This window comes from Apis mellifera, linkage group LG8 (assembly GCF_003254395.2).
Source record: "Apis mellifera strain DH4 linkage group LG8, Amel_HAv3.1, whole genome shotgun sequence".
Lineage (NCBI taxonomy): Eukaryota > Metazoa > Arthropoda > Insecta > Hymenoptera > Apidae > Apis > Apis mellifera.
This window is the reverse complement of record NC_037645.1, coordinates 5,271,135-5,298,118: the sequence shown is the minus strand read 5'-3', so window position 1 is coordinate 5,298,118 and position 26,984 is coordinate 5,271,135. Positions and strand designations below refer to the sequence as shown.

At 30.8% G+C, this 26,984-nt stretch overlaps 4 protein-coding genes across 8 annotated transcripts; 2 read left to right on the top strand and 2 right to left on the bottom strand.

Moving 5' to 3' along the window:
* Positions 1-325: 325 nt before the first annotated feature.
* LOC725765 lies at positions 326-26,984 on the bottom strand. Of its 4 annotated transcripts, none has more exons than XM_026442178.1 (7): positions 26,565-26,984; positions 16,654-16,826; positions 14,348-14,479; positions 8,765-8,867; positions 8,503-8,692; positions 3,819-3,900; positions 326-3,097 (listed from the first exon to the last, which is right to left on the bottom strand). In XM_026442178.1, the coding sequence occupies exons 2-7, from the start codon at positions 16,804-16,806 to the stop codon at positions 2,951-2,953; spliced, it is 807 nt and encodes a 268-aa protein (XP_026297963.1). In that variant the 5' UTR covers positions 16,807-16,826; positions 26,565-26,984; the 3' UTR covers positions 326-2,950. The 4 variants fall into 4 exon arrangements, with proteins under 4 accessions (XP_026297963.1, XP_026297962.1, XP_001121574.3 ...); XM_026442177.1 differs by lacking the exon at positions 26,565-26,984 and adding an exon at positions 25,751-25,816; XM_001121574.5 differs by lacking the exon at positions 26,565-26,984 and adding an exon at positions 19,261-19,524.
* LOC411255 (thioredoxin domain-containing protein) lies at positions 20,767-22,886 on the top strand. Its single transcript, XM_394728.7, has 6 exons — positions 20,767-20,991; positions 21,360-21,545; positions 21,610-21,748; positions 21,852-22,013; positions 22,131-22,256; positions 22,366-22,886. The coding sequence occupies exons 1-6, from the start codon at positions 20,862-20,864 to the stop codon at positions 22,511-22,513; spliced, it is 891 nt and encodes a 296-aa protein (XP_394728.2). The 5' UTR covers positions 20,767-20,861; the 3' UTR covers positions 22,514-22,886.
* Positions 23,281-24,887, bottom strand: LOC100577724 (ELMO domain-containing protein 2). Its single transcript, XM_006561468.3, has 2 exons — positions 24,829-24,887; positions 23,281-24,280 (listed from the first exon to the last, which is right to left on the bottom strand). The coding sequence occupies exons 1-2, from the start codon at positions 24,870-24,872 to the stop codon at positions 23,383-23,385; spliced, it is 942 nt and encodes a 313-aa protein (XP_006561531.1). The 5' UTR covers positions 24,873-24,887; the 3' UTR covers positions 23,281-23,382.
* Positions 25,037-26,462, top strand: LOC102656645. 2 transcript variants are annotated; one of them, XM_026442175.1, is made up of 3 exons: positions 25,037-25,519; positions 25,635-25,849; positions 25,932-26,462. In XM_026442175.1, exons 1-3 carry the CDS (start codon positions 25,221-25,223, stop codon positions 26,381-26,383), a joined length of 966 nt encoding a protein of 321 aa, XP_026297960.1. In that variant the 5' UTR covers positions 25,037-25,220; the 3' UTR covers positions 26,384-26,462. The 2 variants fall into 2 exon arrangements, with proteins under 2 accessions (XP_026297960.1, XP_026297959.1); XM_026442174.1 differs by having other exon boundaries at positions 25,920-26,461.

Below are 26,984 nucleotides of genomic sequence, written 5' to 3'. Positions count from 1 at the left end.
GTATATTTTTCAAATATATTAATAACAAATAATTTATTTATTTCACAGAAGCTTTCGTAGAATAAAATTCGTGCGGATTATTTCTAGCTCTCTTTAAGAATAAAATACCGAACGCAGTTACGGATATGCGATCCGAGGTCACGATTCGGCCCTCCTCGAAAGCGCAGCCGGAAATTAAAGACTCTTGCACAAACAGCTAACCGGAAGGAAGGGCCGATGTTTTTCTATTCCGCGTCGCTCTTTAAATAAGCGTCAAACAACGGGGAGCGAAAAGGGGAGAGAGGAAAAGACTGGAAGAAACTGGAGGAAAACAAAGAAAAGAAAAAACCCTATGAAAAAAAAATACATATATATATATACATATACATATACATATAAAACACGAGATAGCGATGACCAATTTTCACCGAGACCACCACCGCGTCACGTATCTCATTTCAACCATGGGATCCAAACCGACCGACCCAATTTCGCGACAATGCGCGCTACGAAAGAGACAGAAATGAATAAACGATAGGGAAGAATGGAGGTGGAGGAGAAGGGTCGAAACACAACGGGTGGTGGAGGAGGAGGAGGAGGAGGAGGGGCGTTTTGCACGACGCGCCGTGCGAGTTGCAATTCATGCGGCGCAGGAACTGATATTTCGCGGAAAATGAATCACTCTTATACAAACGAAACGGACACACAGTGGTAACGGAATACAATAGTCGGACAATGGTGGAAGCGTTGGTGGAAGTGGTAGGTTTCGGCACAGCGGTGGCTGCGGCTCGGACGTAGGGATCGTAACCGGAGAGATGCGCGACAGCGCTTGGATTCCGTGGCTTTCCAGGGAGGAGAGGAAGGGAGGAGGGGGAGGAGAACCATCCCTGGAAAGGATGAAACTAGCGTTCTCCGTTCCTGACCGCGGAACAAAGGTGCGCGTTTAGAAATACAAATTGTACAGGCGGCGGGACCAACAACCGAATTGAATTGAAGACGTCTATCGGGGGAGGGGGTCGCAATTTCTTCGTTTCACCTTTTAATTTAATCAGCGTTTAATCAGCGGGAATGGATGTTAGAAAAAGTTTTTCATTTAATATTATAACAATGAATAATTAGATGTATCCATTTTTATCTCGTTTTCGTTGAGAATGGTTTTACTTATAAATGATCAGATTCATCGATCTCTTATTTATTACATTTATTGGGTGGTGCTTTTTTATATTAACAGCAATATCGTGTTATTCTCGATTATTTTCAATTATTACATTTTAAAAAACTTTTAAAACGTATAAATATTATTTCTATATGTATAATGATTAAAATAATCGAGACGATTGCGTTAATACGAAATCCGATTTGCAAGAGGTATCAAGAGGTGTAAAAGAAGTATTCGAAAGAAGAGGACGAGGGCAAAATTGGCAGGATATATGTGAAAGGAACACTTTACGCGGTATTACTTCTCGTCTTTTCTCCCTGAAAGGGAAACGAACGAACGAAATTTCTAAGATATATCTCGCATTCGTTCCTTTAAACGAAATTCCATTGAATTTGAACGCGGCTCGAAATAACGACGGTATTTGATGCCTAACTTTCAATTCGTAACTTGTCTCCTTGAAATACATATTATGAAATACTGCAGATGTTTGAATACCGTGTTCAAACGCACAGTCGCTTCGCCCCACTTAGCATGGCATGCGATATTGCAAACTGTTTTTCGTCCCCTCCTCCCCCGCCTTTCCTCTTTCCACGCTCGCCTGTCGGTGTTCTCGCTCTTTGAAGTACCCGTGAACCGAAGTAACCAATAAAGATTTTAAGGATACCTGTGCTGGATCGACTGGTTCTACTTTTCTTTTTGATTATTTTCTTTATATAAGTCGATATCTACCCCCCGGCACGAGGGGAGAAACGCGCGTAAGGGAAGCGCACATACGAGCATATTTAAATTCACGTTCTTTGCCGTTCATGAAATTTAAAAATCATCGATCTCCAAGGGTATAGCCTCGGTTCCCTCGAGATTACTCCTTTGAGGTCTGGTCAATCGTAGCGCGCCTCTACTTTATCAAACATCACCTCGCACCCTTGATAGGCTTTCATGAAATTTAATACCTCACCCGACGCGTTCCCTCACTCGATTCGACGTGTATTACCACGTGAAAGCCATTCGTACTACTGATTTCTCTCTCCATATTTCTGTGGATAGACGAAATCATCCTTCAAACTCTTATCGTCCCTCCAGACAGGACTCGTGATGAATTGGTATTATATATATAGATATTCTTCTTCTACGTGGTGCATTCTTTTCATTTAAATAATATAATTTGAATATGTTAAAAAAACAAACGAAATAAAAAATTTCTCTTCCGATCAAATGAGATCCAAAGATCCATAATTAGAACAAAAATATTATGTATAACGAGTAATAATAATAAAAAAATTATACTCGTTACGAATCCTTCAATTCATTTCTAATATAATTCTATCTAATTCGAACTATATATACATATATATATCGATTAAAAAATTATAATCTAATAAACATAAAATATTCAAGTACCCTACTTTAGTTTCTCGAAAACTGGCATAATTGTAAATCGCAAATGTTTAAACGCGTGCCTATCTCTAGAATTTCGATTACTAAAATTTAATAAATTTAATTTTCACACTACTTCTCATCATTACGTTATCCATCACTTATCTATCCAAGAGGCGAATATTAACAATATAATACACGGTAAATTTCATTGCTCAACGGTAAATCCATTCAGCCAAAGGGAGAGACTGCACTCCCTATCTCCTGTCGTCCCATTGTAGACCCAGTAGAGAAACCAGTATTATCTTTTATAGCTAGTTGTTGCCCGCCCCGTAACAATTCTTTTTCCCAACGTAAAGAGATTTCTGCCAAGTTGGCCGATCGCGCCTGGAAGAAAGTGGGAAATTCAGTTCTGATTTTCCGTATGCGGGTGGAAATTCAATAGATGGCCGGACGGTAGAGAATGTTGTAGAGATTGTTACGATGGGCGTGATCTATGGGCGCTCCGTGACCCGGTCGGCCCCACAACTTTCTCCAAGTATTGAAGTGTCTCCGACAACTTTCCTGCTCCATCCTTCGCTCCTCCTGAAACGAAATTTTCGCCATTTTTTTTTTCTCTCTCGCGACGCGTAAGCGCGCGCAAGATCAGTTCAAAGAATTAATCGAACCACCTCGAAGAGAAACTCGAAGAGAATTGATCGAAATTCGCATTGATGGACAATTGCACTAAGTGATTGGCAATGGAATAATAAAATTGATGTATATAGGCTCGTATTAAAATTTCGAATCAGCTAATGGAATTTATTATATTAATGGAACAAGTGAATGGGTTATTTTTTTCTTTTTCTTTTATTTTTGATTCGATGTAATGTAATTAATTTCTGTGTTTGCAATTTATTAGAGCACGCAAGATGAAAGTTGATTAATTTGAATAGCGTAGATATAATTGTGATTTAAAATAATAATAATATTATTATTATTATTATTCGTAATCTTGTGAAAAATTAGGACTATTCAAGATTTTCGACGTTTATCGCGTTTTTTAAAATTTGATACATTAAATCGATATTTATTTATTTATTAGGGATTAAATTTCTATTAATTATCGTCTAATTTCTCGATCAATATAATTCGAAAGACAATCTTTTCTTTCTAAATTATCAGGAATATCAATGAAAAAATTAGACTCAAAAAATTAGAATTTTCTTTAAATAGGAATAGAAAATTAATTTTTTGTGTTTTTCTTTATGAGATATGTAAAAAACTATAAATATATATATATACAATACATATATCATACACTTACCAATGCCTTCTCCTCTTTTCGTCGCATTTGATCACAGAGTTCAGCGATGTACTCGCGATTTCCAACTTCTAACGTTCGCAAGCTGCATCGACAAAATCATCTTAAATGAACTTCACAAATTTTTAATGCCATTTAATCCACATCACTTCGATTTCTGAATACATCGGGCCGAATAATCTTGGCCAAAATATAAAAGATCGAAAATGTCCTCGTTATTTTGCGACTTGAAAATCGTTTGCATTATGACAACCTCGTAAACCTCGTAAACTGTATTGCGAATTATATAATAAATATCACGTTACGGATATGATAATTATTTAGAGACTCGCATGTCGAAAGAGAATTCTTCTTTTTCTTTTCTCGAACATCCAATTAAACAATCGCTCAAAAACAATTGCGATGTACAATCGCGTGTAGCACGGGCATCGATCAAATTGCGGTTTGTTTTATTAAATTTTATTAATTTTCAAGTGATGTCTGTATAAACATTTCGATAAATTTAAATTTTACCAATTCAAACAACTTTGATTATGATACGTATATATATGAAATTTATAATAATATGAATATTTTAAAATCGTATTGTTCGCATCGAATATTCTTAAGCGCTACAATCAGGAATAAAATAATAAAATCAGCGTTCTCGAGATTAATACGATTTATACAATTTATATAAAGTAAATTATGTAATGTTCTGTGTTAATAATATAGATGAAAGATCAATTGCAATTTTTTTCCATGGAATTCGAACCATTTTTGTGGAAAATGAACGAGATATCTATGAAAAAATAGATAAATGAATTTCTTTTTATTGGAATGAAAAGATTTGTTGCTAAAATTGCCTTGAATCGTTAGATTTAAAAGAAAAATGGATAAAAGAAACATAGATTAACAGTCAAGGAAAATAATCTTTTTTCCAATCTCGAAAATTAATCCGCCAAAAATGATGCGGTTGTAGAAAAAAAGTAAAAAAAAAAAAAAAGGAAAAATAATGCTTCGACGATGAAATAAAATTGTTGTATAAACAACTCTCTTCGAATAAAGAAAGACTGTTCTCAATTTTTCCGATAAACTTGTCGTCGTGAATCTATAAAAGTTTCATCGACCTATTGCGTTTAGAAAGTTGGCAAATATCACGATGAAACGTGAAAACATGTTAAGAAGAACACGTAAGAAGCAAGAAAAGTGTCTACAAAAACCACAAGGAACGATATCAGGACCTTTTCTTTTTTTTTTCTTTTTTTTTTTTTTTTACGACAATAATATACGAAGCAAACACCAACTACTTGTTACCAAGCTTCCACTTACGAGAGACTAAACCCACCGCAATACAAACTTCTATGGTACTCGGAGAACTATTGCAATATTGTCTCTGAACCGTATTTCGCTTTTTACGAGAATATTATCCTAGCAGTTTCGTATATCTTTTATCAATGTTCCCCCTCGTGAAGGGATAAAATTCGTGAAAAAAATTTAACGAAACATCTCCGCTTCTCGTATTCAGGGTATAAAGAGGAAAGAGATGATGTAATAGCCAATGATGAATGGTAAAACATTTCAACATGCCCATGTATGAAGATTGAATAGATGATATATAGAAAAAAATCATCTTCACGCTTATATAAATATATATTTAACTTTCTCGAAATTATTTCATTGAAAAGAATCATTTCAAGAATTAATACTAAGTTTTTTTTTTTTAGAATTAATTCTTATAGAACGGGAAGATACGTTAAGAAAGATTGTAAAAATCTATTCAAAGTTATCTTCCAGACGTGCATTTGAAATAATTCCTTGTAATTCTCGTCTCGACAGATTTAAGTCTTCCAAACAAATAAGATAAGCGTGGTATTATATTGTGAGACACCTACATCACGACTTGTCGGACAGTAATCTGTTGTAAGGTATTTGCTCTTTAATAGCTGGAAGACATTATAGAAATAAAAATTCTTCTTCCTTTCGTCTAAATCCAAACAATTTTTCATAAGCAAAAAAAAGGAAATCGAGCACAAATCGTATCGATGAAACTTTTATACGAAACAAAAATATCTAAATCGAGTTGTTGTGGAATATCGAACTCTAATTGAAATGCAGGATCGAATAATTAATCAGAAGAAAATAAATGGAATCATCAAGTGGAAAGGATCTCGAGACATCTTGTCTTACATGCTTTCATTCAAATCTCACCTTAACCTTATTTCTCGAATAAGAATGTAAAAGAAACGAGGGTGGAGAAAGTGTTGGAACGGTTGGATGACTCTATTCACGAGGGATCAAATTTTTAATCATCGGATTAACAAGAATGTGGTGTAAAAATAGGAGCAACGCATTGTTCCGACCCTCTTCTTTTCTTTTCGCCGACGATATTTTTTCAAGAGGATCCCTTCGTTAAAAAAACACGCAAGAAAAAAAAGAAACAGATCTCCGCCTCTTTGGAGAATTCATCTTATCTTTATACATCTTATTTCCCTCCTCGTTATTTTCGCAAAGGGAGGAAGAATGAAAAGTGGCGATCGATTATTTATAAAGATCTACCCATTCGAAATTCATGTAACGAGATATACGTGGCCTCGATCCTGTTTTCGTTTATTCCATAAAGCAGTCGATAATCAACGATGATTAATTGCCGCACTGTTCCGCTGACGTCCAACCGTATTATAAACAACGTAACATCCCTGACGGCTGCTTCATACAAAATTCCATTAAACGCTATCAAAGTGTCTTGTTATACATTAGTCTCTCGGCGTTCCCCCTTCTGTATAATCGGTATAACGACGTCACGATAAAACAATATATTCCTTGTGCTCTCCATTATTAGTAATGAGAACTCGAAATTAATTAACACGGAACTAAACCGAAACGTTTCTAAAATTTTACACGCTCGCAAAATTGAAAATAGGGGAAGGAAAAGTTACGTATTTATTTGTTTTATCGGAAACAACGATCAATACAGCGAAATTCAAAATGTCAAAATGTCTCTCTCTCTCTCTCTCTTCTCTTTAATATTAATGAATCTTAAATAATTCAACGAGCCCAATAATAACTTGATCGATCGAACGAGGGATACAGAAGGATTGGATGGAAATTTCCAAAGTTGAAGATGAGAAATTCCATTTATCAATCAGCCATCACTAATTCTCCAAGAATTGTATTAAAATTCTGGAAAGTCAACAACCTCGGCTGTGAATTCTCCCTCGAATGATCGAATTCTTCTCCTCTCCTCTTCTTTTCGTAATTTAAAAAAAAAAAGATCTCGAGGGAAGGGAAAGCAGTATCCTCGAAGGAAAAATGATTGGGAGGGACAATGCTCGGCGTGGCAGCCGTCATCGTCGATTTTTCACCGTGTAATTACCGTTTTCCAAAGCGGGGAGAGAAAGTTGCGAAGATATTGCAAGCGGAAAACTGTTGACGAGGGATACGAAGCGACAGATTGTAACGTTGACAAACATTCGGTAGGATGCTGAAGGGAGCAGCTGAAGTTGTCGAGGGGATGAGAGAGAGAGAGAGTTCGGGTCAATGAGTTGATTACCTGTAATGTAGTTACATCCCTCGGGTAGCGTAACAACGCTAACCAGACTTGCACTGTAGGCTCATGCCTCGTCGCATTTTGATATGGTGTTGCCTTTCGACGCGTCAAGATTGTACACGAGGATACGGTCGACCGAATGGAATCTACAAAATCTACCAATCCTAATAAAAGGGAGTTAGCTTTATTGAAGGAAAAAAAGGATGAGAAAGAATAGAGAACAGAATGGAGATAGATAGAAGTACGAGAGGTTTTCATATTTTAACAACGATAGAATTAAATCGAATAGAGATTATAAATAATCGTAATTTTATGAAATTTCAGGGATAATTATATTTTTGAAGAAAAAAAATAAAAGAGAGCTCGAAACTATATACAAAATCTACTAATCTTAATAAAACGGATTAGCTTTTTTATAAATGAAAAAAGGATGAGAAAGACTAGAGAACAGAATAAAGATAAAAGTACGAGAGGTTTTCATATTTTAACAACGATAGAATTAAATCGAATAGAGATTATAAATAATCGTAATTTTATGGAATTTCAGATATAATTGTATTTTTGAAGAAAGAAAATAAAAGTTGGAGAGAGCTCGAAACTGTCTACAAAATCTACCAATCCTAATAAAACGGAGTTAAATAGCTTTTTTATAAATGAAAAAAGGATGAGAAAGGATAGAGAACAGAATGAAGATAAAAGTACGAGAGTAATTTCATATTTTAACAACGATAGAATTAAATCGAGTAGAGATTATAAATAATCGTAATTTTATGAAATTTCAGGAATAATTGTATTTTTGAAGAAAGAAAATAAAAGTGGAAGAGAGCTCGGAACTGTAAATTCGATATTATTATGAATTATGGATCCATTGCCATCGTAATGGAATAAAATCTGCATATATTTGTGTCATTCTAATTTTTGATTATCTTTATCAAATGGTGCCTCGTGTTTGCACCCAAATTTATTCAAAGTGAAAGATTCTCGAGTTTAAAAGTTTATTTCGTCTAAATTCATATCTTTTCCAAAATTGGAATATCTCTAATAATACTTTCAGCGCCAAAGAAAGAGAACGAAGAATCATTTATGCAAACGAACTTATGCAAAAAACATGTAATTCTTGAAAACAACAAGATTATAGAATTTCACGATGATACGTACGAGTCTATTGTGTATCCAGGTCGAGTGGCGTCGGTGGCAATGTGACGAGCGGCCTTCGATCGCGAGCAGTAACGCCTGCTGGTTAAAAGCGGCACCAATTCCACGCCCCCGGTCAATTCGTACACTTGAACTTCCTCGTTGTAAGGATTTCTCGAATAGCTCTTCGCCAGTTGCATACCCGTGGCGACACCTAGATGAAGACGAACGGAGCTGAGAAGAAACCGGATACTCGTCGACACGCGGCCAATTTCCACCGATTTACCTGACTCTGGTCGATCGTCAAAGAACTTGCTCATATGCGTGACCGGTAAAGGATTAACGCTCCTTCCGTGTAATCTCTCGATCGTCGAATCGCTCGTCCATCCCTGAAACGATCGAAAGCGAAACTGAATGCTGCAACTTGCAATCGAGCTCGATATTCATTCACGTCGCGAACGTTTTGCTTCCGACTTCGTTTCTTTCTAAGGATCTAAGGAAGGCTCCGGCCTCTGCGTATCGAAGGTGCCATTTGTCTCTAAATTTTATGCGCAATCTCGCGACGATTTCTCTACTTTTATGCGAGCTTTTTTCATCGAAATTTCATTACTCACGGATTGTTGCCAGATTTTTAGGCGACGTATTCCCTCGAGGCGATACAATTAATCCGAGAGGATTAAAGTTTCCTGGTAAAATTATATTATAATTGTATTTTTGAAGAAAAATTGGCGAACTCATCGAGACTAATAAACTCATAATCGAGCGACTTAATCGGACGAGCAGTTTAAACAATTTATCGTCCGCGGTAAAAATCGATGAAACTGTAATTGAAATCGGTAGATGTATAGTATTATTGATCTTGTTTAATCACGTTTTCGATATCGGGATCGAAGAAAGAAAAATATGGAAGTTTCGCGGCCGAGAACTTGATTAAAAGCAAATACGTAAAATCGGGGGACACGGGCGAAGGAGGAAGGACGAAAAGAGGATAAATCAAAGAGTAAATAACGAGAAGAAGGGAGAGGCAATAAAGTTGACGAGAGGAATCTATCATCGGATAATCAGTAATCGCTTGGCAAGACGCAACTTAACGTTCGTTGCTTTTCGTCCATTCATCAACATCATTCCGCTTAACTGGTTAGTTAGACTGTGCGAGGTTTATTACGGGGGGGAAAAACGTAAAACCCTCCATAAATCTAATCCTCCATGCCCTAGAAACAGATTCGAGGATCGGTAAGGAAAGGAAGGAGAGAGATAACAACTGGGTGGATTCTGGGACGAAGATTCGACGGTTGAAAAATCTTCGAGGAAGAGAATATATATAATACGAAAGAAGAAGAAAAAGCAAGACTGGTTCACAGAGTTTGAAGTTTAATACGGAACGAGCTTAATAAATTTCAGTTTAAATGTTAGGATATTGTTTCGATTAGGCAGAGAGGTGGCACGGTTACGTGTCTCCTCCGTTTCAGCGGCGTTACGTTGATTAAAAATTAAGAGTTTTGGGGCTGCGTTGGGGAGAAAAGCAAAGGAAAGGATCCACGTTTGGCGGCACACATCTCCACGGAAACTCGACCGCGGTTTCCTCGAAAGCGCGTTAATATAAACGCTAATTTCCACTTCAAACGTTGTTTACATCCAACGTGATGATATATTCGGTCCAAGGCGGAAAAAAATCTGGGTATGATACGTGTCCTTTGCATCTACGTATCTACGAATTGAAGATTTAACGTTAACTGCGTGTCCGCTGGTCAAAGATGAAAAGAATCGCCGAGAATTTGATTAAATCTTATTACAGGATTCAGTCGGACGATTAACCTCCGCTAATCCGGTTCATGCATCTAAAAAGCAAAGGCGAATGTCGATCATAGCGAGTGTGTGCTATATATACATGTTGAAATTACATGTTTGGAGAGTTGAATTTCCGGCGATGCGTTTATGTACAAAGCCGTGAAGAACGACCTGAAAAAGTTCAGGCAGACTTGGTGAATTGGCGAGAGGCGACACGTTTAAGCGATCTCTTAAATAATATAAAGGAAACATGTTGTAAACGAATGTACTGTAGGGAGATGCGAAAGAATAACCAGAATTTGAATTGACATGTAATTTATAATGTTATTTGTAGAGTATTGATTCTCTGGTAAATGTTCTTTCTTCCTTTTGGAAAAAATTCTGTTGAAGTAAACCAAACTTTATTCTTATCAATCACGAGAGAAGGAAATTGAAATAAAACTAATCTAATTTCACAATACTTATAATCATTATATCTTATTAAAATCGTACAAAATAAATCTTAAAATTCCTTTTTAATTTTTTAGATTATTATTGTATTAAACTTGATCCCAAGTTTGTCAAGTATCGACTCACTTTACGCGCCTCTTCCAAATTCTGGTTCTACTTTAGAATCTCTCTAGAATAAACAAATCGAAAAATTCGAGAAGAAGAAACGAAGCCTTCCTAACAAGCTGATCACGGATCCTAATACCTAACGCATCAGGAAGTATGCGTACCATGGATTCGAGGAAGCGCACACCCAGCAACTTGGGATCCCTCCAAGGAACTCCACCCGGACCAGGTCGACCCCAGGGCCAGAGCGGTGCCAGCTAAGCACACGGCGTCATAGCATATTAAGCAGTTTCCAAGCTTCGTTTCCTACATCCACGAGTTGACTGTTCCGTGTTCAAGCACGTGCTTGAAATCATTCCACCCGGTGTATCCTAATATTCGAGACGAATCCACCACTTGAGCGCTAACAGAAACAACTCGATTGCCACTTTGTTTTCTTGTACTTTTGATTCACCCAAGTGTCGAATTTATCTCGCTGACTGCTTTATTTATTTTACCACTCATCGTTCAACTTTCTTTCGGGGAGGAAACTTTGTCCCCATTCTCATTCTCGTTTCAAATGTTCAATCTATCTCGTTATATTGCTAGAAAATTCTTCATCTTTATTCGCATCGTTCTCGACGAAGAAGAAAAGAAATTTTCCTTCGAAAAGATGAATGTTCAAGCGAATTTAATTCACCCACATCGAGAAATATTTTTTATCCTCCTTTCTTTTGAAAAGAAAACTTCAATTTTGATTTTTGTGAATCTATTCGCGCAACATTTTACATCCCCTTATTCGTGCGAACTTAATTTTCGAGATGAAACTTCGGATAGCCGGATTCGAAGTTTGACTAACATCGAATTGGCGAAACAAAGGGATGACGTTGCATCCAATTTTTCGTTGGAATTTTCGTTCGAAAATTCTCTCGATATAAAGGTTTTCCGTATCTTCAAGAGAAATTGACTTTCTTGCTGGGATACCGATAGAAACGTTTCCAACTTTACGTGATCGGAGAACGATACGTCCAGAAAACGGGCAGAACACCTAACCGTGTAGACATTCTTTCTTTATCGACGTTATTGCCGAGAAAAAAAAACACGTTTCACGTTTACCGTACAAGGAAAGCCCATTAAAGAATTTCTCCAACGTATCCATCCATGAATCAAACTCCACTTATTTTAAAACGTTTGTAACATATTGTTATAATTATTCTGAATAAAATTTCTCCAGAGAGAAAGAGAGAGAGAGAGAAAGAGACTTCTTTCTTTCATTCTAACTCTGAACATTATAATACTATTTCGAAGATATAAAATAGAAATTTTGAAAACTTTGCAAACACATCTTCTTTATAATCTTTACAAAAATAAATATTTCTCGAAAAGAATATTTTTTTAGTTTCTTTAATAAAAGAAAATAAATATAAAGTATTTTTTCATTAAAAAAAAAAATTAATTAATTGGAAAAGTGAAGAAAATTTAATCATAAAACTGGAACAAATTTTAAGTATGAATATGATATGCTCAATTTGTACAATCTAATTTAAATTTATGCAAAATACACGAGTGAAACTTTCACATCTACATCCTAATAAGCGAATTACCTTAATGATGGAAAATTATCCGTGGAAAAATCTTCTCGATGCTCGTTAACAAGCACATAAGAAGTATCGATATAAAGGCGATCAAAGTCATAAACGAGATGGCGAAGAGGGTTCGTGTACGAGCTTGAGATGTTAATGAAAGGCAACGTCGCTGATATGACGACGGATTTTATCAACACAACCGCGACAACGAGTACTGTGATTAACCCCCAATATCTTGTCGTCACACCACTATCTTTTAATATTATAGTAAAAGGATCTTTTTCTTTTTTTTTCCATTTTTTAATACTTTATTTACCGTGAAATTAATTTTCTAAAAAAAAAAAAGAAAAAAATCCCTGAAAAATTATCAAAGCCTCGATTATTTTAAATCCTGGATTATTTTGATCTTCGTTAAAGTTATCTGGTAAAAATCAAAGATGAACAAAATATGCAATACGTAAATCGAAGATTATATCTTTGTGCGAGAGTCGCACACACTATATCATTTTTATCGTAACTTTGAATTGCAAATAATCTTTGTGAACTAGATCTCGAATCACGATCACGAACGTGCGATCGTTGTCTACTTGCGTCATTGGGAACATATCGAAGGCAAATGTTTGCATGGTTATTATCCGAAAGCAGAAGTGAACGGTTCTTTACGATGATAATGATTCTCGTGGCAGGATAATAAGGATTGGAACGACACGAATCCTTCGCCACGAATTGGCCGATGTTTCTCCAAGGAGAGCAAAGGAATCCTAATTTTGCAAACAACTTTCGATCCAGCCCTCCCCCATTTCCTTCCACTTATATTTGTGTATAACGTCACGTCGAGGAACAATATTATATTCGCAGATTTTCGTGCCCGGAATTTCGCGATCTCACTGTTTCCTGCCTTCTCGCGTGGTTTTCTATTTTTTATTTTTTTTTATTTTTTTTTTTTTTTTTGGTTTGGTGGCCGGTACGAGTCACATATACACGGGTTACTTTATGGAAATGAAACAAATTTCATTCAAGGTTTCGTGTGACATTGAATAATAGCACTTGAAATAAAAATAGCGTACATTTTTATTAAAAATTAAACCAACTTGTGGATTTCATTTGCACGTGATTCTAATAATTTTTAATCAGGGGAAAATATTCGTGGAGAAACGAGATTAAAAAGTAAGGCAATACATTATATACGAATATTGGAATGTAAGAAAAGTAAGTGAATAAAAAATAAAATTCCATCGATATAAAAGATTTTAACTTTTGCTGAAATAGAAGATTGTGCGATCTTTGCAATCTTGATATTTGAAATTTATTTATAATCAAATTATAATAATGATAATTTTGTTTGATAAAAGTTTGAAAATAAATTAATTATCAACATTGCAAGAATTAATACCATATTAAATAAAAGTTTCAGATTGGAAATTATTAATTCATATTTCTATATAAATTGAGAGTACATTTTAAAGAAATATTAAATTATTTAATAAAGAAATAGGAATCAATGAAATTAATTAAATTTGTTAATCCGATGTATCAAAATTAATTAATGAAGGATTAAATAATACGAATTAAAATTGGAATTAATTATTAATTCACGTGAAATCGATTTATGGATTTTTATTTTAATACTATTGAATATATAACAATTTTAATAAAAAATAATTGTTATTATCGCGCATTTATATCGATCGATAAAAATCTATAATCCATCGGTCGGAAATGCAAAGGTAAAAATAGTGAATAAAAAGCAGCATAGCGAATAATCGCGTAATAGATAAAAAAAGAACGTGATTATCTGACTAGAAACAATCGAATTCGCATCAAATATAATGAAAATTATATATAAAATGTATATAAAAAATCTATTCGTTCTACTTTAATATTTTTTTTCTTTTTTTATAAAAATTTCGAATAAATTTAAATGTACGTGTATATAATAGATAAATTCCTTAAAATTTTACCTGATCGAAATCGTGACACTTTGTTAGTTCCAGAGGTTCTAAAGGGACGTTTTTCTTTCTAAGAGTCGCAGCACAAGGAGCACCACCACCTGGCTTACCCCAAGGCGAATAATTTTTCAAAAGTTGCTGCAGCTGCAAAAGAATAAGAAAGATTTGGTTATTGACTTGATTTTTTTGTTTTTGATCGATTTCCATTTTAAAAAATATTTTTTTATACTTATAATTTGCTTACGGATAAATCTTTTCACATTTATTTACAAGTTATTTATATATTAGACAGAGATATGCAATTAATATAAAACTAGTAAATATTATTTTCAAAAATTGATTTTTGTATTAAGCTGTATCTGCTACTACTATTCTATGGCTTCTGTGTCTGACTCTGCACGGATTATTTCTACTGCGCATTTATTGCGACCACATTGTCCGTGTAACTGTTTTAAAGAATGAATACCCGTGACTTACTTTCAAAACTCTACTTTCCACTCTTATCGAGATTTTTAAAATCAGGATTTTAAAAATTCAAAAGAAATTAAACTTTTCTTTTCTAAAGAGTTCGCTATGGAATTAATATATTGAAATTAATATAAAATAATATATATAACAGATTTTCTTAAAATGCGCTTCAATTATCGTAATCAAGCAAATGGAAAATTTAAAATCTTATTAATCTTCAATAAAAATAATTTGAATATCTCGTATGTAAATAATTTCAACGTTTAATATAATATTTTTAATATCTTTTTACATGAAATTTTATATCGAAATATCACACAGTTACGTAAGAGAAAAATTTTATGATGAAAATGTCTTTTCAAACAAAAAGAGAACGAGACGTTTTAAATTCCTATTTTAAATTGGTTTTACCAAGAACATTTTCATTAAAACGTGAAATAATCCGTTTTGCAGAAAAATATGTTTTCTAATGTCAGAATTACAGATCACAAATTTTGAAATTCAAATTAACTCGTTACTACAATTCACGGATAAATTTATTAAATAATTGTTAAATAAATTACTTCATCTTAATACCTACTCTTCTGACATTGACATTAATAATATTTTGAATCAAGATTCTTTTGCGAATCTGAATATTTTAATCTTTGGATTTTATGAACTTTTATGTATGAATCTTTTACAAAATTATTCTTTAGGATAAAAAAAAGCTTGAGTTTATACAAACAAATATTCTTGATGCTTTTGCATTTTAAAATGGATATTTACAACCTTTTTAAAAAAATTGTACACTTTTAGAGAAATATGTATTAATATATATTAATTTATAGATTAAACTAAAAAATTTTAAAAGAAAATTTAGATTTATTAAATTTTAATAATTAAAACAATTATTATTCTTATCTCTTTTTAATTGTGAAAAATTATCTTTAGAACAAATCATGCTGTATATTAATCTGTTAAAGAGGAATGAAAGAAAATTTAGAATAATAATTAAAATTATTATTTTTAATTGCAATAAATTATGTCTCTTTTTAATTAGATAGAGGGATCGACCTGTAAATACAATTGTAAATATCATTTGACCCGTCATAATACATCGCGTCGTGAAATGTAATCCATACAGAAATGATGGATAAAAAATATAATTCGACCAACAAATATTAAAGGTACAAGCGAGTTCCATTAAAACTTGAAGAGAGCATTTGCGCTCGTTAGTGAAATATTTCTTACAACTACCAAGACAGATACATGTATGTGTAGTAATTATAACGCGACTACTAATGATACGGTTTACACAAATTAAAATTACAAAAAACCGTTTCAGAATTCACGTGTTTACGTTAAATCTCGTTAAAGAAAAAAATGTTCAATTGGAAGCACAGTCTGAATAGCAACTCTGTAATGCTACACTATTTTATTGAAAATTTTAATAAAACTTTCGATAAAACGTTTAAATAATCAAGTTGCACATCGATCGAAAACGAAAGTTAAGCACGTCTAAAAACATTATATAATTTTATCTATGCCACTTTAAAATATATATAACTCCATTTCTACTTTAAAATACGCTTGGACGACATAATATGACCACTTGAAAGTCCTACGAATCTAGGAATCTTTCACACTTTCGTAAATCCACCAGTTATTGCCAGGCTTTCGAGTAAACGCTGTGACAAGGGAAAAAAAAATAAGGTTTGTCGGCGACACGAAGGCCAGCATTGATCTTCATCCGATCAAGGACAACGACACGAAGCGAAATAAAGCTAAAGAGGGTCGTGGTCAGCGGCAAAGGCCACTGACGTAAACGATCCTCGAGCTTTCGTGTAACAATCATTTACGACGCATACTTCACGCTGTTCTCGGTGTTTTTGACGTTGCAACTCCTCCTTTCGTCGTTTCCACGTAGCAGTTCCCTCTTGAACAGTTCGCCGTTCTCGTTCCTTTCTTACATCCTCCTCCACTTCCGGCAAGTACGTCGTCCTCGGGATATCCTGCGCCATTTCAGTCCCGCTGTCTTCCTCTTAATAAAAGGATGAACAAATCATAAGCATCGCGTGTAAAGGAGCACGCATTATACATAATACATGAGCATGCATCCTCCAATGAATCAAATAGATGCTGTTCCAGAACTGGTTAAAGGAAAAAACGAATAAAAAATCCGCTCCGATTGGATTTATTCGAAACTTCAATAGCTTAAGAATTCAACAAGAATGGTATTGAGATTGTGAATTAATTTTCGCTGGTAATTATCGTCCGATTGAATTTCATTATCCTCAAATTTCTCGCTAACAGAGTTAACCGATTAAAAATTGAACTCGTTTCTAATTGAAATCGTCTGATGAAACTTGAAAGAAACTGATCAGGAAACTGACGAATCGAAGGATGAAGAGGGAAAAAAAGGAAATCGATGAAATAAAAACTAAAAACTTCGTGTTGCACGACAAAGTATTTCGGTCTCGTTATCATTTATCGATTTAACAAGATATTATTCGACGGAAAATGAGACATTAATCTGCACGGGATAATACATCTACGATAATTTCACTCACGAAAAAATATCTAATTTATATCTAATTATATTGTCCTTTCGTCAAGAAAACTTTGTATTCAGAAATCGTATCGTATAAAGTTTCTCGTTTGTTTTGATTATCATTCATCATGATTTTAATTTTCAATTGCTTGCCAGGTTTCTGATATTTTTCTCAAATATTCATTTTTAATAAAAAAAAAAAAATTCTACTTTTGAAATAAAAGATTTCAAATTAAGTATCCTTTAAAACTCAGAATTTAATATAGAGAATCAAGTTGAAAGATATGAAGATTTTTTAATAAAAAGTCTTATAATTATATATTTTAATAAAAGCAATTTCATCTTTTTTTCGTTTTTAAATGAGAAAAACATATTAATATAGACTTTAAATTATCATGTGTTATTCATTTTATTAAATTTTTCCCGATTTTAGAAAATGTAATTTAAATTTCAGTTTTAAGAAATTTGCAATCCAATCTAAATTCCACTAGTTCTGAATATTGAGTGTCTAGTGTAGATTGTAAATTTTAGGATTATTGTAGATTAAGTCTTAACATAGAACGCTATGGAATTTAATTTTAAGTCTTCTAATGTATTTAAGATCGATATCCATGAAATATTTATATAACGGCCAATTTCAATATATTTTTCATTTATATATATATATTTTTTCCAAGGGCACTTTTTTTACAATCTTTGTGCAATATGAAAATATAATGTGATAAAAAACGATACATGAAAGATTCAATGATTGAATCATTTTATTCTCTAATATATTATAAAGTGTATTTATCATATATAAAAAAATATATTAAGTAATTACAATTCTCATTTTATATTCCGTAAAATAAAAAATATAGAGAGAAAATACATACATGTTATAATACATGTATCTAAATCTTTATTAAATTTTTAATTTGTTTTTGAAAATTAGTTCTATTTGAAGCATACAAAAGAGAATAAAAACGTGAAAAATGTAACAGAATGTAAAAAAAAACGGTCAATTTGTTAAATATATAAATATATAATATAATATGTATATATTAATTAATTAAGAACAAAATGAAAAAACTTTGGGATATTTTTTAATGATATTAAAATTATTCCACTTGGAAATAGAAATTTTTTTTTTTAATAACGAGATATTATTAAAAATTATATATTAATCTCATACGGTATTTAAATTTTTAAATAATCTATTGAATCTCTTAATAAGAAAATCACAATAATTTTCATATTTAAATGAGCATAACAATTTTTCGAATTAACATAGACAATTAAATCCTTCGAATAAAATGAATCGCGAACATGCTTTTCAAAACTGAAACCATTAAGCAGATAAAACTGTTGAATTCTGGAACGTTGAACATTTTATTTTTAAATATCCACACAAAATCGTTTCCCTTTTTCCTGAATTAAATATGGCGTGAATCTACATATATTCGATTCGAGATAACTGTTAAAAAATTAAATAGTTTTGAATAAAACATCGCGCATACGATTACCGATGACGTCAATAAGTTTCTCTACAAAAAAGTAAGAAGAAATTCCACGTTTGTTGCGAAAAAAATATAATATTTATACACTACATATTATTTGTAATAATTACAAAATAATTTCTATTTTAAGCATTGAATAATCGTTAAAAAAAAAGAAAAGTGATAATTATATTCCTAAGTATATTCAATGAATATTCGTTGATTTGGTAAAGTATAGATTGTCCTCAATTAGGGATTAAATTAGAATTAGCAGTCTTCTTTTTTAAAAGCCTCGTGCAGCGGTATTTTGCGAAAGGTAATATTTATACTCACGACGATGCAGAAGTTTTGCGTGTCGCGAAAACAAGAATCCGATCTTGATACGGGTAACAATAAGTCGCAAAAATACTTGGTAAACCGATTACATCCATACAAAAGTTGCTCACCTAACGATGAGAGCACGCGACTACCAACCACCCCGTGAATTCTTCCCAACGTCCCTTCGACGAAGTCAGCCACCCTGTACTGGTTACCGACGTCGATTCCGCACATACCAGCATATCCCCCTCGACATACATTGTTACTATATGCGTCACGATTTACGTCGTTACCATCTACCACTATACCACTCGACCTTCGAGTTCTGATTCGTGACCAGGGCCGTGAAGATTCACGGAAGCTCCCCAACTCCCCAAAAAGATCGTAAAGATATTCAACGAGCAATATCTCAAAGGAAAAAGTTAAAATTTAAACGTACTCTTATCATGCCATCAAGTTACTGGTTAATACTTAGAATAAAATATAGGCATTATTATAATTTGCCAAAATATATATATTGTTATTGCATCATTTATTTTGACAATTAATTTGTTTTGATCGAAAAATTATTTACAATAAATTTGCCTGTTTAAAATTATCGATTTATTTTTGATTTCTATGTATACTATGTACGTATGTAGGATTTCTGCAACGTGTTCATGGAATACGTCAATTACAAAACAGTGTACATACTGTACATATGTTAAATAGTTGATATCAATTCAGCAAGGGTTGCATATTACGATTAGAGATAACTATCACGTGCTATTAACCTTATACGTGTCATTGATCATTATGTAATGATCTTTTATACATGACTATTAAGTTGAAGATTATTTAACAAACAATAATTAAGAAACGACTAAATTGTTAAAAACGAAACATGTTGAAAGATTATTTCAATATATTGAATATATTATAATTTTGTAAATGTATTTTAAATGTATTATACAATTATAAAATATTATATATTTGAAATGATTGTTTAATAAAACATTGAAAAATTTCATGTTTTCAATTTATTTTCATAAAATATTTATATGGAATTAATTATTCTATTTGTTAATTGTTATTTTCTTAAACATACAAATATAAATGTTATCCCATAAATATAATATGTTATCCCTCTTAAAAAATCTTTTTTTTATATATTTTTATGTATTATTTTATTCTCAGAAAGAAATTTAAAAACAAAAATTTTTTAAGAATACAAAGAACAAACAGCTAAAAATTAAAAAGAGTCCTTAAAATAAAATAGTATGTAATAAAATACTAATAAACATCTTTTTTAAAAATCTTTCAAAAATTTGTGAAAAAATAATATGGATAAAGCTATATATATAAAGTTATATGCAAAACTTGAATTTATGTTAACTATTTTTATTTAATAAAATAAATTAAAATATAAAATAAATACTATTATTTCTTATAATTTCTTTGCTATTTTAAAATCATAAAATATTTTGAATATTTTGAATGCATTTATGAAAAATTATTTCAACATAAAAATTTTATAAATTTCAGAAAATATTATAAGTAATAAATAATCTAATTGATTTTAGATTAATCACAGAAACATGACAAAATAAATGACAATTTCTATGATTTAAAACAGTTACACCAGAAAATGAAATAAGATGAAGTAGAACATGAATGTTAACCTCTTTGACGTGTACGAGTTGTCCGTGAAAATATTCTATACAATATTGTTGATCTAATTCAATACGAAATGTTACGAATCATATTTTTCATCTTGATATGTAGTTTTGTTGACGTTTATTCTGCCAGTCTCGAAACAGTGAGTGATGAAGAGCTTATAAATCTCATAAAAACTGAAAAATATGTGGTCGTACTTTTCTGTGAGTTTTAATTTATGTATATATATATATACATATATATGCATATATATGTATATATATATACATATAAATTTATTCATTCATTTAATTACAAAAATCTTTTATAAAATTATAATATATATTAAGTAAATTTATAGAAAATTTTAAAAATATAATATTTTATGAAAAATCAATGAAAAACCAATTTTATTAATTTTATATAATCTTAGCCTAACTTTCTGATTTAAAATTATAATTAAAATTTTTTTTCCTTCTTTTTTCATGATATAAACTTTGATTTATCAAGTTGATTTATATCTATATGTATGTATATATATAAAATATATATAAAATGATTTTATTAATTTGAATATCTCATATGTTTATAGCAAGTAAAGATTGTACGACATGTGATAACTATGAGAATGAATTGATTCATTTAAGGGAAGATTTGGTAAATTCATTGTCAAGCTGGGTTATAAAAGCTGTTGATAGTCAGTTACTTCGTCTTTATAGTGCTGAGAAAGAACCAGCACTTGTATTTTTCAGACATGGAATGCCTTTACTTTATGATGGTATACACAAATAAAATAAAAAATATCTTCATTAACTTATAAACTTACATTTAATATTTTTTAGGTCCATTAAATGATGAAGAAATTTTAACTATGTTTACTGAAAATAAGGAACCTACAGTAAAAGAACTAACAGATGATACTTTTGAACATTTAACTCAAGCAAGTAGTGGAGCTACAACTGGAGATTGGTTTGTTATGTTGTAGGTTTTAATTCTTCCTAATACTTTATATACTCTATTTTAAAGATATTTAATATATACATATAGATATATATATATATATTTTTTTTTTTTTTAAAAATAGTTATAGTACAGATTGTGTGGAATGTGTTAGAATGATTGCAAGATGGGAAGCTGTAGGTGCAAAATTAAAGCAAAGGGTTAATGTAGCACGTATTGATAAATATACAACTGGAGCATCTACAGCAAGAAGATTTAATGTTTATAAAGCTCCTGAATTTATATTGTAAGTATACAGTTTAAAAAATAAACAATAATAATAATGTAAAAATCTACAATAATAAAAAGGATTAATAATATAATGATGTTATAATATTTAACATAATTTATTTTGTACTTGTAGATTTAGACATGGAAAAATGTATCGTTATCAGATTACAAAATATGATATTAACTCTTTTGTATCATTTGCAAAAGAATGGTATAAAAACGCACGTGCGGAATCTGTTCCTGTACCACAAAGCCCATTGTAAGTTTGAACACATTTATTAATAGATTCAGCCTTTTATTATAATTATTATTAATTATTAAGCAGATATTATAATTATTAAATTCTGATTAAAAATTTCTATTTTTAGCGATGATCTCGTACAAATGATCGCAAATTGCCTTCGTGAAAATCCGTGGATAATGAAACTCGGTAGTATAACAATTGGTGTATTTATTATCATTTCTGTAGCTTCTAAATTTAGACGTAAAACTGAAATTCCACAAAAGAAGGACTAATTGTTTCATTTACCAAAGATATATATTATGGGTACTTTGTCAACTATTAGTATTTATAATTTTATATAAAGCACAATACATATATACATACATACATACATACATATATATATATATATATATATATATATGTATGTATATAAATTTTTTACTTAAAGACAACTTTTTATTTTTATATTTAACAAATTACATAATCTTTTATTTTTCTAATTTTATTATATTTGATTAGTGCCCATAATATAGATAGAAGATAAAAATACGTCTATATTTCTAATAATTGCATTTTTTATTTCATATAAAACATATGTAATAGTCATTGCAAATCTATCATTTTTTAAACAAATGTTTTACAATAAATACTTTTAAATGAAAATTATTGCTATTAAATACATGATAAAATATCTATTATATCATGGTATTTTTCTTCCCAGAAAAAAAATCTGAATTAATATAACAAAATACCTTATATATTATACACAGATCTATTTAAAAATTAAATAAAATTGAAAGTAACATATTTATTTGGATAAACGTTGTACTTTAACTTATTTTTTTGTTAAATAAGATTGAATGTAAATTGTTTCACATTCATTAGGTAACAATACATTTCCTTTATTAGTTTTTTATTATGAGTAAAAAAATAAAGTAAAAATATGATATCAAATGTATTAAAATTCTTTGTATCTTTCTGTAACTTAATAATTTCAGAATAATTGTTTTGTTTTATGTCTTAATATCATCATAGTTCACAATAATGCTATTATTCGCTCACAAGACACTGTTTTACATATTATAGAAGTAGTTTTGTGCAATAGTATATTTACTGTGATCACGATTTAGTTTTATTAATTAAAAATATTCCATATATTTTAAACATTATCAACTGATATATTTATCCTAAAAATCATAGATGTGTCAGCTAGTGCCATTCTGATACTATTTTCAAACTTTTCTTGTATACATGAAAATTCCATCATATTGCTTGGTTTTGAGTCAATCCAAAATCCATCAAATTCATAGAAAAGATAACTATAAAATTGATGAAATGCACGAATTGTTGGAAAACCTTTTGAAGAATTATAAATATGAGTTTTAGCACTTCCATCCCTTAGTAATTTTAATGCCATACTTGTTAAATTTATGCCAACTATGGCAAATGCATAACCATAACGTGGATGTGTAGAATGCGACAATACATGTGTTGCAGCACTGGGATATTCCTGAGCAAAATAAACTAAATTTTCTAATCCCAAAATTCCCATTCCACGAAAATCAGTTTTTGGATCATCACCTTGAAAGCCAATGTGTTGCCATTGTTTAGTAACTCTAGCATCTAGAGGCTCATATGGCATTAACAAATTCCATAACTTTAATAGTAATAACTCATGATCTGGATTATCAGCATCATAAGGTGTTCTCCTAAGCTCTTCACATTCCACACAAAGTTGTCTATAGCCCCAAATTAATTCTATACATTTACCAAATGATTTAGAAAAATCAGGATGAGCTGCTGGGTTTATTTTCTTAGTTACCAATACATTTTCAATAGCTTCCTTTACAATTTTTCGTTTTGCTTGGTTTGTAAATGCACATTGATCAGCAAGATCATTCAAGTAGATTAAAAGAGTTTTGATATTCGCATTTTTAGATAATTTAAGAGATTTTTCTACAGCTAGTGTTCTTGGTGCTCCAGGAAGTTCTCCATAACAAATTCTTTGAAGTTCGCACATTTGCGTTGTATGCCTTAATAACCATTTTATAACTGGTCTGAAATACGAGCACACTAGTGACCAGAGGTATATAAACATGTTTTTTGATAATAAAAAACCTTGATACGAAGGATATTTGCATAAATCCTTTTATATTTAAGTTTAAATTAACCTCTTTCCGTCATTATGTTTCAAAATATAAGTTTCTTTTATTAAATTTAAAAAATTTTGTCACTAATTTAAAAAGATTCTAATACAAAAAATCAACACTTTTGTATTTTATATAATAATAAATATATTTTCCTTCTTTCACTAGTATCATTAAAATCAATGCACATAACCTATACTAATATAACTAACATTTATGACAGAAAGTCTGATTTTATTTAATTGAAAATAATTTCATCTATTAAATTTATTTATAATCAACAAATATTTGATTTCTATCGCAAAAAAATTATTGATTTTTTAAAATACATGACTTTAATAAAGAAAAATCAATAATAACCTATTAAACTAGCATAGTATCGATACCAATGGTAGAAGAGGTCACTCACTACCGTCATCTTATATCAAAAATTTTATGTGTCTAAATAGCATACATACCTATTTTTTGAAATTTTAGATAATTTATGATTAGAAACAAACATTATAAATATAGATAAAAAAATGTACAAAAAGAAAGTGTAAAAATAACTTCAACTTAAATATTTGTATCGTTCTTATAAAGCAATAGAAAGAATAGAAAATTATTTTCAATATTTTTATTTTTCACCTTAAATATCTATCCTTACTAATATACAATGTTTGTAAACACAAATGGAATTTTATTTTTTATTGTAACTTAAAAAGTATAATGAAGAAACAATATCATATCATAAAATGAAGTATGTACAGAGAAATAACTTCAATCAATTAGATTTTTAAATAATCATCCATCTTTGATTAAAAAGTTTGTCAAATCGGTAATCTCAAGAAAGAACAAAGAAATTATCATAATGGAAAACGAACATTTGTCATCGACAGAAATTTCAACAGATTGTTCGAGCAATTCGGACAGTATACAAAATGTTGATAATCAATGTAAAGAAATATTGGATGAAGAACAGGGTAAAAAAGACTTGGCAGAAGCTGATTTAACATTAGATCTTGGAAGTGTGTTACCAAACTATGATCGCGTTTCTGAAAATGATGATTCGTTAGAGAAACTTTCGGCTGTTCTCGAACAGCCAGAAGATTTGGTGATTTTAGAAGGTACACAATTAGCAGAGGATGATCAAGATGATAAAGATTTAAAGTATGTAATACTCTAATAAATTATGTAATACTTCCTTTTTTAATCAAAAAAAGAACAATTATATGTTGTGTTGAATTGAATGAATATTGTATTGAATAATTTTCATAATTAATAGTTGTATTCTTCGAGAACGCATAGAGTCTCTTAGTGAAGTGATGCAAAATTTAAAACAAGAATTAAAAAAGGAAATAGAACTTTGGAAGAAGGAAAGAGAAGAATTGCAACTCTTACGTGAAAAAGACGATGAATTGGCTTTGGAAGAAGCAACTGCAGCTGCACGTGCAGCTGCAGCAGCTTATGCAGCTGAATCGCCATTATCTAACAATTTAGGTAATCTTTTTTAGAAGATAAAACAAAATATTTTAAAAATATTCAAAGAATCAATTAATTTATGATACAGGAGATCTTTTAGATATTACTTCTGAAGATACGTTTAGAGAATTGACAATACTTGAATATGAAAAAAGGTTAGCTAAATATCAAGATGAATATTCCTTTAGCCAAGCAGAGAAACGTTACAATGCTCGATGGAAAATGGTTGCAAACGCATATAAACAAAAATTGATGGAAGTAGAACGACTTTGTAACGAAGAATTGGAAAAGGTTAAAAAAAATGTGAATCATTTGCAACCACTTAAAGAAATGATATCTCAATGGTATACTGATGAAGAAAATCATGGTGATTCAATCAAAAGAACTGATTTTGTTGCAAATACACAAAAAATCAATACTTTTAATGAAAATAATACGCGTAATAGTCACATATTTCAAAAGATCGATGCAGAAGTCAATATGGCGCCAGAAATATTCGTTGCTCGATTCAAATCCGATGATTTTACAAAAATGGATAAATTTTATGGATAATTATATTTTTTTTCATATCTATTGAAATATTATATTTTCACTATATATTTAATATATATTTACTTATATTATGTATGTGTAACATTTTAGAATTGTAAAAAAAATTAGCATAAATTTTAAATTTAAATTTTGGATAACATTTTAAGGGAATAAATTATTTATTACTAGAAAGTATACATACCTTTCGTTGCTTTATGAAAAAAGATTTTATCCTTGAAGAAAAATCTTGACACAATAACACAGTTATATATAAATTATGTTCATTCTATTTTTTCTTTAATTGAATAAAAAACTATGAATATGAACCAGAAGATAGTTGTAAAATTTTTGAAAAATTATGCAAACACAATGAAAAAATTTATAAAACTTATAATTTTACAATAACTTTGAAGCAAATTAATTTCACTGAAATGAAATATAAGCACTAAAATTTAATAATATATTGTTTAATTTACAAAATAACCGTCCGGAGTACACTATTTGAAAGTATTTCCGCGCGTTCCTTTGTTCACTAACGAATATAGACTATTCCATTAAATGACAGTATTACCACTCTTAATACGTTTTGTAAGCAAACTTCTGTCATAATTATTTGAAATGA